The 12,220-nt window shown below is 40.6% G+C and overlaps 1 protein-coding gene across 2 annotated transcripts in view; it reads left to right on the forward strand.

Moving 5' to 3' along the window:
• Positions 1–12,220, forward strand: part of XPO5 (exportin 5) — a 51,372-nt gene that overhangs the window by 20,389 nt on the left and 18,763 nt on the right. For both annotated transcript variants that reach the window (XM_072832881.1, XM_072832882.1), the window contains 6 exons: positions 5,127–5,282; positions 6,879–6,920; positions 7,256–7,345; positions 8,084–8,283; positions 8,821–8,920; positions 9,971–10,152. In XM_072832881.1, coding sequence (XP_072688982.1) covers positions 5,127–5,282; positions 6,879–6,920; positions 7,256–7,345; positions 8,084–8,283; positions 8,821–8,920; positions 9,971–10,152 — 770 coding nt within the window. The remainder of the gene's footprint in view (positions 1–5,126; positions 5,283–6,878; positions 6,921–7,255; positions 7,346–8,083; positions 8,284–8,820; positions 8,921–9,970; positions 10,153–12,220) is intronic.

A 12,220-nucleotide genomic window follows, 5' to 3' on the forward strand; every position in this document is an offset into this window, starting at 1 on the left:
TGCAAGGAGCCCAATGTGGGACTTGATCCTGGACTCCAGGATCATGCTCTGAGCCGAAGGCAGACACTCAACGGCTGAGCTGATTTTGATCTTTTTAGAACTGACAGAAGAATAGGAAAATCTGTGGGTATGCATCTCACAGAAGAGGAAATGTTGAATCAGAGAGATTAAATAACATACTCAAGTTCAAATCTCTAGTAAACAGCAGGGCTGGGCCCCAAACTCAGGTTTGACTCCAAGCCTACAGTGGTTAGTATTTATGTTAAGGGGATAGTAAGACAAGCCTGTTCATACAGTGAAGTACAGGTTAAGATGACTATTCCAGGGAGAACAGCAAGGGTAATCTTGAATTGAAAAAATCTTCAGAGACGTTTGCCATTAAGTATCCTTTTAGTTTATAGCAGATAAACCCAATGTTCTTGTTAGTTGATCAGTGTCCTCTTCCCTTAATGATCTGAATATAGTGGTCTTGTTTTATTTTGTTTTTTTAAAAGATTTATTTATTTATTATTCATGATAAAACACAGAGAGAGAGAGAGAGAGAGAGAGAGAGGCAGGCTCCATGCAGGGAGCCCGACGTGGGACTCGATCCCGGGATTCCAGGATCGTGCCCTGGGCCAAAGGCAGGCGCCAAACCACTGAGCCACCCAGGGATCCCAGTGGTCTTGTTTTGTATGCTTCATGTGACCTATCACCCTTTCTGTCTTATTTTTTTTAACATTTTATTTATCAGAGATAATGAGAGAACATGAGCAAGGGGAGAAGGAGAGGGAGAAGCAGACTTCCCACTGAGCAGGGATCCCAACATGGGGGCTCTCCAGGACCTTGGGATCATGGTCTCAGCTGAAGGCAGATGCTTAACGGACTAAGCCACCCAGGCACCCCCATTATCTACCTTAGATGCAGCTGTAATTAACTGGGTTAAAGCATTAGATTGCTCATTTCAGGATGATTACGTTTTAGTATATTTCAGGTTAGTTGTTAGAAAAATCTAAATCCCTTGAAGATAAGTGGGATACAGTATATTTTCTCACAAATGGCATGTTAACAAATTAGAACTTATAATCATTAACTTCATCTACTTATATATTGATTTGAGTTTGAAATGATGGTATTCAGAGTTTTTCCAAAGTTTAGGAAGGAAATCCTTCTTGGATCCTGCATTTTTTACTAAATGAGCCCTTTTTTATGTTTAGGTGGGGACTATCTAATCAAGAAAGCCCTTTATTAAATCAAGGGAAATGGCCCTGGGGTTTCCTTTCCTGCCATTTTTAAAGTTAGACACTGATGGATCCACATATTTGGGTATGATCCTGCTGGAAATCAAAAGAATTTTCAGGATTTTTCAGATATATTTGTCTTTAAATTGTATGAAAGGACTGGCAGTATTGGGCACTGGGGCATGGGGGGTGCCTAGTTGGTTGTAGGCTGGATTGTATGATATGTCCTTGAATATGATGATATTTGGTCAAAATGCCAAATATTAGTTGGTCAAAAGGTACAAAAAGTTTAGATAGCATATGAGAGAAAGATATGAGCTGGGGACAAAGCAAAGGTAACAATTAGAAACTGAGTAGGAGTCAGAAAAGTTGATAGGGAGAAAACAGAACAGGGATCCCTGGGTGGCTCAGCGGTTTGGCGCCTGCCTTTGGCCCAGGGCCCGATCCGGGAGTCCCGGGATCGAATCCCGCGTCGGGCTCCTGGTATGGAGCCTGCTTCTCCCTCTGCCTGTGTCTCTGCCTCTCTCTCTCTCATTCTCTCTCATAAATAAATAAATCTTAAAAAAAAAAAAAAGAAAGAAAGAAAACAGAACAAAATTCTTTTCCTCAGGAGAATCCTATTTAGGCTTTTATTAGTGACTTAAAGTAAACCTTTGACTCCCAAACCTTTTGTTCTTCACCAAAGTGAAATGGGTCAGAATGAAGCATTATTAATCAAGAAAAGTGAGTTTCTGATGAATGTGTGTATGATGAAATTACTACTTGTAAAGGAAACTGTAACACTTTATATGTTCTAGGAGTGTGCAAGTGACAGATCTTAGCCTGTTACATTCCCACTTGCTACTTTCAGTTTCTGACTCTGCATCATTGCTCACTTTCTTCTCAATCCTCACCCTCATGCAGGGTCTGTCAGAGGAGCCTGGCTGGTAGCCTGTGAAAGAATTTGACTAAGAGATTCTTTGGCTAAAAGAGCTTTGTTTTAAAGATTTTATTTATTTGAGAGAGAAAGTGCACAGAAGGATAGGGAGGAACAGACGTAGGACTTAATCCTAGGACCCATGAGATCACGACCACCAAATAGGCACCTGGGTGGCTTAGTCGGTTAAGCATCTACCTTCGGGGCGGGGGCGGGAAGCATCTACCTTCGGCTCAGGTCATGGTCCTGGGGGTCCTGGGATTAAACACCACATTGGGCTCCCTGCTCAGAGGGGAGTCTGCTTTTCTCTCTCCCTCTGCCTGCCACTCCCCCTGCTTGTGCTTGCTTTCTCTCTTTCTCTCTCTCAAATAAATAAAATCTTTTTTAAAAAATAGTTTTTTGAAAAGCTATTCCTCTCATTTGTAGTGGCATTAGCTGAGTTTATATTTCCAGAAGACTCACTTTGGCAATGGATCCATACAGGGAATAGCTTTAGAAGGGGAAAAAAATCAAATTTTTTAAAAAAGATAAGGATTAATTTGCCTCAGATAGTAAAATATAAAGCTGTGATATTTTATTTTTTTGTATATTTTTATTAGGGTTCTATTTGCCAACATAGAGTATAACACCCAGTGCTCATCCCATCAAGTGCCCCCCTCAGTGCCCATCACCCAGTCACCTCATCTCCCCGCCCACCTCCCCTTCCACTACCCTTTGTTTGTTTCCCAGAGTTAGGAGTCTCTCGTGTTCTGTCCCCTCTGATTTTTCCCACTCATTTTCTCTCCTTTCCCCTTTAAATCCCTTTCACTATTTTTTATATTCCCCAAATGAATGAAACCATATAATAATTGTTCTTCTCTGATTGACTTACTTCACTCAGTATAATACCCTCCAGTTCTATCCACATTGAAGCAGATGGTGGTATTCGTCGTTTCTAATGGCTGAGTAATATTTTAAAGGCAGAGTGTGTACTGACATTAGATATGGTTCATTGGGACAAAATAGCCCAGAAACAACCTGGGGTATATATAAGCATCCCAAAGAAATTGAGAAGGATTTGATAATTTAATAAATAGCATTAGGTAAAATTAACTGTTTGGGGAAAGGTCCCTAAGTTGAAAAACAATGAAAGTAATCACAAAAAAGTGAATGGTTTTAACCACTTTTTAAAAAACATGAAATAAACTTTGAAAGGCAAACTTGGAACAATATTTGCAATAAATATGATGGGATTAGTACTCTTACTATAAAAAAAGTCTATTTCCTAAACATTACTTTTTGAGTACGATTGATATCACAACATTAGAGAATAATTTGACAATACTAGTTGAAAATGCCTAGCCTTATAACCCAGCAACTTCATTCCTAAGTGTTCTGAAGAAACTCTGTATCTGCATTGAGGCACCAACGTTCTATAGAATGCTTGTGTGTTGAGCCAAGGAAAAAACTTAATATCCCTCAATAGATTATACAGAATAGATTATAGCAGTGAAAAGGAACTCGGATATGCTATGGATAAGGATGATTCTTTTTTTTTTTTTTAAGATTTTTATTTATTTACTTATTCATGAGAGACGCAGAAAGAGAAGCAGGTTCCATGCAAGGATCCCGATGTGGGACTTGATCTCAGGAATCCGGAACTCACCCTGAACCAAAGGCAGATGCCCAATCGCTAAGCCACTCAGCTGTCCCAAGGATGATTCTCACAAACACTATGTTGACCCCAAAACATACAATTTTCTGTGTAATTATGAATATATACATTTGTGACAGAAGTACACAGAAATGATGGAATCCTTGACATTGTGAACACCAAATTCAGGATAGTGGCCACCTCTAGGGCTGAAGAGGAAGATATGTACACAGAGCAGCCACTCTATGAGTAACATTGTACATCTCCAGGTCATCACATGGAGAGTTATTAAAGTATTGCTTATACTTTTCTAAAGGTCTGGAATATTTCACAATAAGATTTTGTTCTTTATACACAAATTAATAAAAGCACAAGAACCTAATGAAGAAAGAGTTAAAAGATATCAGATTTATATAGAGAGGGGAAACTAAAGTCATTAATAAATATGAAAAAATTCAGTCCTCATTAGCAACTGAAGAAATACAAATTTTTTAAAAACTATTTATTTATTCATGAGAGGCAAAGACACAGGCAGAAGGAGAAGCAGGCTTCCTGTAGGGAGCCCAGTGCGAGACTTGATCCAGGACCCTGGGATCATGACCTGAGCTGAAGGCAGATGCTCAACCACTGAGCCACCCAGGCATCCCAAAATGCAAATTTTAAATAAACTCTTTTTATTTACTGCAAAAGCTTTAGAGAATAAACTCAAACTGCTGCTGAGAACATGGTAAGAAGGGCATATTGGTGAACAGAGAATCAACTGATAAAACCTGTAAAGAAGAAAAACAATTTGACTTAGAAATTTTCATACCTCTTGATTCAGTAATTATAGCCATCCCCAAAAGTCTGTCCCCCAAATGAAATAATCGAAAATGTAGCCAAAAATTTTTCCCACAAAGATGTATTAGCACTAATGAACAGCAATGTTCTCACTTTCTAGTATTAGGAAAAGCCACATTCTTTTTTTTTTTAATATTCTTAATCTTTTTTTTTTCTTTTTTAATTTTTATTTATTTATGATAGTCACACAGAGAGAGAGAGAGAGAGGCAGAGACACAGGCAGAGGGAGAAGCAGGTTCCATGCACCGGGAGCCCGACGTGGGATTCGATCCCGGGTCTCCAGGATCGCGCTCTGGGCCAAAGGCAGGCGCTAAACCGCTGCGCCACCCAGGGTTCCCGAAAAGCCACATTCTTAAGATGGCATGTGGTCGCGTCATTTAGGAAAAGTTTTAATAACATGGGGTAATGCTTGGAATTTCCAGGTTGAAAAGCAGTATATAAAACCAAAGCCTAAAGGAAATTTTACCAGAAGTGCTTATCAGCCATGTCAACATCCTTTTCATTGTCTGTAATGCAGGCTGTTCCTGTTAATGATGGAATAGAGCTGTTGCAAATGGTCCTGAACTTTGACACCAAGGATCCTCTCATCCTGTCCTGTGTCCTCACTAATGTCTCAGCACTCTTTCCATTTGTCACCTACAGACCAGAGTTCCTGCCCCAGGTCTTCTCTAAGGTAAATTCCATCTCCTTTTTAAACTTTGGTTGGATATTTTTGAACTAATTTTTTGAGACTGTTTTCGAGAGTCTTTGAGACAAGCCAATAAAACCGTCATTTAGTCATTCATCAGGTATTCAATACTTACTGCAAATTAGGCACCATGCTGGTAGAAAAGCCTCACTTCCCCTCAGGCACTCTCTTTGGAAATAAAATCACATAAACAGTTGTTGTACCCATGTGGCATTATAATTAATAGACAAGTGTACTGAGAAGTGGAAGAGAATACCTAAAGAAAGGGTCTCAGTATGCTGTCAGTTTATTAGAAAGGGATTTGTGAGAGGGATGGTTGGTGTGGATGGTTTGTGGGTTTCCAGTTTATGTGAGTAGTAGAACAGTACCTGAGTAAGAATAATGGAATCCATAGAATGAGGAGGAGGGATGAGTTCAGTTTGGGAATACTACATTTGAAGTATATGTACAACATCCAGGAGAAGACACTATAGTAAATTGGCTATTTGAAGTTAAAGGTCTAGAGTCTCAAAAATACAGTATTAAGGTGGCATTATTGTAGAGGGGCTTAGAGCAGAGGTGAAACCCTAGGAAGGAGGGTGATATGAATGTAGAGTTGGACATGTGGCTCAAGCAGGGAAACTTTGTGAGTTACCATCACTGGGGGAGGAGGGTGAAGAATGAGAATTCTCCAAAGAAGAATAACGGTAAAGGCAGATAGGGACGCCTGGGTAGCTCAGCGGTTGAGCATCTGCCTTTGGCTCAGGGTGTGATCCTGGAGTCTTGGGGTCGAGTCCCACATCGGGCTCCCTGCATGGAGCCTGTTTCTGCTTCTGTCTCTCTCTCTCTGTTTCTCACGAATAAATCTTAAAAAAAAAAAAAAAAAAAGGTAAGGGCAGATAAATGACAAAATGTCATGTTACAAACATCAGCAGAACTTCATAAAGATAGGCTCATTTATTACAACAGAAATTCTTTAAGAACAAGGCAATATCTATTGGGTTTCTTTTTCTTTTTCTTTTTTTTTAAGATTTTATTCACGAGAGCAAGAGAGAGAGAAAGCAGAGGGGAGGGGCAGAGAGAGGAGAAGCAGACTCCCTGATGAGCAGGGAGCCCCACACAGAGCTCAATCCCAGGACCATGAGATCATGACCTGAGCCGAAGGCAGACACTTAACCGACTGAGCCACCCAGACACCACTTCGTTGGGTTTCTTGATTAGACCTTTGTTAAAGTATAACTCCTTCCTGGTGATTTAGGGCAGTAGTCAACGCTGTATTAGGTTAAAGAGTCGATGAGAAGTTACACAGTAGAATCAGAGAGAGTATCACTATAGCTTGAGTGTTTGGCTGATAGCTTCGATTGTTTGGGGATTCTCTAATCTCCATCTTTATAAAATGTTTGATGGTAAAGTTGTGAATTCAAGCCTCTTGCAGAGTTATCTGAGAAAATGAGCATCTGAAACTTTGTAACACCAGTTGAAAACCGTTTTGTTAGTATATTGTTTATACTTTTGAGATTTTGTTGGAAACTTTATGCTACTATTCAAAAATACTTTATGCATTTGATACTGATGAGTAACCTTTTCTTTCTTACCTTGTAGCTATTTTCATCTGTCACTTTTGAAACTGTTGAAGAAAGTAAGGTAAGACCATTTAATTCAACCAACAATTCCTAACTTCTGGAAAGCGAAAGTATGAATGCTGAACACCTAAGTCTAGATTATTGTTTTTTTTATAAGGAGAAGGGGTTAGTAAAGGCAGGAGATGGTCATACAATATGGTGTTTTATTCAAGAGATACTCTAAGACAAAACAGTAAACATGGGGATTCATAGTGACTATAAATGTCACTTCATTAAACTCCCATGTTGTGAAAATTGATTTGTGAATTTGCCTGAAGGAAATATTTTATGTGATTCTATGCAGCATCTGTAAATTACATTAAAAGTGCTCCAAGTTTCTTGCCTATGTCTTCTCAGGCCCCCAGAACCCGAGCAGTGAGGAATGTGAGGAGACATGCTTGTTCCTCCATCATTAAGACATGTCGTGACTACCCCCAGCTTGTATTGGTAAGCCACTGCACTCTGACCAAGTAGCCACTGAGACCTATCAAGTTTAGTTACATTCCTCTACAAATCCAGCCCTAATTATACCTCACATAAAGAGAAAACTGGGAACTGTAGCTTCGTTTCAAATAAGCATTCTTGAGTCGGTGCCTTCTTCCTCTCCTACCTGGTAGTGGAGTCAAAAATGCAGATACATTCCTTCAAAAGGAATAGTTCTTTTCCAATGTAGATGACCAGATTTTTCCTGTCAATGTACACATCTTTCCTGTGTGCTGTTGTTTACTGCCAAATGGTGTGCCTAATCTTGAGAGAAGCCAGATGCAAATCCCAACCTCTTTTAGAGGGTTTCTGTAGGAAATTTAGTACTATTCCAGATTAGAAATTAACCAAAAATTTCTTCTCTAAATACACAGTAGTTATGTGTCTAATGATATAAACAAGCTGATTTTTGTCTGTGAATATATTATAAAATTGAAATAGAAAAAAGGACCTATTGTTTCCACAGTTGTAGTATGGGAAAGTAAAATTACCCAAATATTCATCATGAGCCATCTCCTGCATAAATTGCCTTGCTTGTTGAGGCAAAAGAAGAGCATTATAACTAAATGACTAAGTGACAGTCTTACAGGCCTGACCTTCCTAGGAATGCCTTGATTCTCTTTCCACCTTCCTTGAGTGACCCACCTCTCCTTAAAAATTAGACCTTCACCACCTTTGGGTTTTTTTCTTTGTAATCTGCAGCCCAATTTTGACATGCTTTATAACCATGTGAAGCAACTCCTCTCCAATGAGTTACTCTTGACACAAATGGAGAAGTGTGCCCTCATGGAAGCCCTGGTTCTCATTAGCAACCAATTCAAGAACTACGAGCGTCAGAAGGTGTTCCTAGAGGAGCTGATGGCACCAGTGGCCAGCATCTGGCTTTCTGAAGACATGCACAGGTAGAGGAGAGCCTTTGCCCCAGACCCTCACTGCACTCGAGCGCCCATTCTAGATTCTAAGAGCTGTGCCCAGTGTGGCAGTGTAAGGATATCTGGGTGTAGTGGCGCCCCATCAGTGACATCTGAAGTCTTCCAAAAGCAGTCTTTTATTCTCTACCGAGGTGTAGAGAAAGGGAAGAAATGAGTAAAAATGGATAGTATGGTCATGAGGCTGCAGAGTACACTGCAGAGTGTCTGCATGGCAGCCCTAGCCCGTACAGAGAAGTGAGAGCAGCCAGGAGGGGCCATACCAAATAGGTGCCACACAGACCCTCACTGTGCCCACATAGCATTCTCAAGCTTGCATCCTTTTTGCTAACGACATTTAGAAGTGGGAAGAGAAGTTTCAGCCTTCAAATGACAGCTGACAATATGATTAAATTCCTCACTATAACAACTGCTCTTTGGGGCCAAATAATCATAGCTTATTAGCTTTTGTGGAAGAAACTGTCTTCTTAAAATCATGATATGACTTGCCTTTCCCACTCCAACCTTCAGAGTGCTGTCAGATGTTGATGCTTTTATTGCCTATGTGGGTGCTGATCGGCAGAGCTGTGACCCAGGCCTGGATGATCCCTGTGGTCTAAACCGTGCACGAGTGAGTACGGCTCTTCTGGGAATGGGAAGCTACAGTGGCTACAGGTAGGAGTAGGGTGTTACCATTTGTAGAGTTTCTTACAGATTTATGTTTTTCCTATGTGTGTGAGAAATCTGGGAGTCTCCACTTCCCTAAGCTTCTCCTTTCTTTTCTTCCTTAGTCTCTCTTTTTTTTTTTTTTTTTTTTTAAAGATTTTATTTATTCATGAGAGACACAGAGAGAAGCAGAGACAGAGGCACAGGGAGAAGCAGGTTCCATGCAGGGAGTCCAATGCGGGACTCGATCTCAGGACCTCAGGATCAGGCCCTGAGCCAAAAGCAGACGCCCAACCGCTGAGCCACCTAGGCATCCCTCTTCTTTAGTCATTCTAGTTCCTGAATTAGTTCCCACAGCAGAGTGGATGTTCTTTTCTTTGAAGTCATTATTTTGGCTTTAAGGATCTCTAAATAGTTCCAAAGACCAAAGGTGTAATGAGGAATTAGGTCAGCATTGGGTCAGCAGTGGGAGTCCTCCCTGCCACTGCTGTCTGGCATGTAGTGTCCTAAAGATGGTCTGACTTGTAAACTTGAGACTCTTCAGTTCTTCACTATTCAAATAAGCATTCTTCCTGGCTCCAATATTGGAAAAGTCTTACTAATTAACCTGGCAAGTAGTAGGTTGGTTGGGAGTATGATGAGTGAGGATAAGGGCAAGAGCTGTCAAGTATGAAGCTGGAGGGTATAAGGTCAGCCAAAAATAAGGTGAAATATTGGCGGTCTAAACACTTGGTTGTGAAGCATGTCCAGGCCACCTTCTAATTGGGATCCTACAAGAGGCTCACTGTAACCTCTGAAGGACAGCCTCATGTTCTAGAGCCTACTACTGGTCCTGAAGATAGAAATGAAGGGACCCTTCTTAAACTGATCTTAAAAGAAGGGACAGGATGGGGTGGGGTCCTTTCCTTCTCTCCAGCCTCTGGTATCACATTTGCTGTAACCTTGCATATGTTTAATAACACTTTTGATTTTTCTTCGTCTTTATGTTTATATTTTGTTTTATGTTTTTCTATAGATGAGCTTTTGTGTATATAGCATTCTGGGTGTTGTGAAACGAACTTGCTGGCCCACTGACCTAGAAGAGGCCAAAGCTGGGGGATTCGTGGTGGGTTATACGCCCAGTGGAAATCCAATCTTCCGTAACCCCTGCACAGAACAGATTCTGAAACTTCTTGATAATTTGCTTGCTCTTATAAGGTGAGTTAGAATAATGGCTTTTCTATTGTTTTATTTATTTATTCTTTTACCTTAAGGACCTCAAAAGTGTAATCTGTTTGTATTCCTTCAAATCGTGGTGGTTAGTAAATGAGGGATTAGGTCTTGTTTCTTTCCCAGTTCGGGTCTCCTTTTTAAAAATAACACTAGTCCTCACTTGCATAAGTCTTGTGTTCCAAGTGAGCACGTGGAGGCTGATTCCAAAATGGCTTTTCTCCTTTTGAGGCTCTTCTCTGTGTTCTCCTACTTCCTTATACTTTATCTCAACTTTTTACTTTAGGTTTATATGTCCAAATTTTTGCCACTAGAGGAATTGTTCATTGGGAACGGGACACTTGCTTTCTTAGTGGTGCTTCTGGTTGGTATATAAATGAGCTTGTCTGAATTTATCAATAACAAGACTGCCCTCAAATGGACCAAACATGCAGTGGCGCACATGACCAAGGAACTTGGTATATGTTCCCACTCAGTTTCCTAGGTCTTTAATTCTCAAAGCTGAATCCTCAGACCAGCAACATCAGCAAGCCACTGAGAGTTTGAAATGCAAAATCAGGGCCCCACCCCAGATATATTAAATCAGAATCTGCATTTTAGCAAGACTTCCAGGTAGTTTGTGCGTACATTAAAGGTCACTGTTACAAATCACATGAGTTTACATATTCAAATGAAAGTAGGCCAAGCCTAGGCTTACTGTACCTGAGGTATGTTTGATGATTCAGGGACACACTACAGAGAAAGTAGGCAATGGCTAAATTCAGTTCTTACTGGCCAAAGCAAAGTTTGATTCTTTTTTATTTTGTTATTTTAAAATATCTTACTCATTTATTTTGAAAGAAAGCACAAGTAGAGGGAGGGACAGAGGGAAAAGCAGACTTCCCGCTGAGCAGGGAGCCCAACCCAAGGTCCATCTCAGGACCCTGAGATCATGTCCTGAGCAGAAAGATGGATAACTGACAGACCCACCCAGGCACCCCTTGATTCTTTTCTGTATCTCATAGTATTTCTGAGTTACAGGTTAGTGCTCTTTTCCTGTGGTTTTTGGACTCTTATCCAGGGTAGAAGAGCAAGCATCTCAACTGAACAAAGCAAATTACTCATTTCTCTGGGGCACTGTGCTGTCAGAGGGTTTAAGTTAACGTTGACCAAGATATTTTGAAAAATCTTCACTATAGTTATGGAACAGTTTCTTTTGAGTACTGTGCATCCAGAGCTATTGGAGTTTCATCTTGTTTTTGTAGTAATTTCTATCTTGAAGTATAATGTAAGGGCACAAGTAGATATAAGGAAAGGACAGGAATTATAAGTGCCTGTAGTTGAATTTTCACAAAGTGACACATCCATGTGATCAGCACCCAGATGAACAAACAACCTTAGCAGACACCTCTCTTCGGCCATTACCTGACCCACAAGAGTAACCAGTATTCTGACCTTTTCAGCATTTTGCCTGGTTTTCTGAGCTTTAATAAATCGAGTCAGAAGCATGCATGCCTTCATGTTTGGCTTCTCTTGCTCAAATGTATGTGAGAGTCATCCAAATTATTGCATGTAGTTGTGGTTTGTTCATTTTCATTGCTGGCATGGTAATCTATTGTGTAATTACTATGTCGCTTATTTATTCATTTAGAATTGGTGGACTTTTCAATAGTTTCCAGCATTTATTGTTACAAATACTACAGTAGTACTGCTGTTAGCATTCTTAGAAATGTCTTTTGGTATATACATAGTTTCTGTTGAGTTGGAATAGAAATCCTAGGGCAGCCCGGGTGCTCAGCGGCTTAGCGCCACCTTCGGCCCAGGGTGTGATCTGGAGACCCGGGATCAAGTCCCTCGTCGGGCTTCCTGCATGGAACCTGTTTCTCCCTCTGCCTGTGTCTGCTTCTCTCTGTGTCTCTCATGAATAAATAAATAGAATCTTTAAAAAAAAAAAAAAAAAAAAAGGAATAGAGGGATCCCTGGGTGGCGCAGCAGTTTAGCGCCTGCCTTTGGCCCAGGGCGCGATCCTGGAGACCCGGGATCGAATCCCACGTCGGGCTCCCGGTGCATGGAGCCT

The sequence above is a fragment of the Canis lupus genome, chromosome 7 (genome assembly GCF_048164855.1).
Source record: "Canis lupus baileyi chromosome 7, mCanLup2.hap1, whole genome shotgun sequence".
In the NCBI taxonomy this organism is placed as follows: domain Eukaryota; kingdom Metazoa; phylum Chordata; class Mammalia; order Carnivora; family Canidae; genus Canis; species Canis lupus.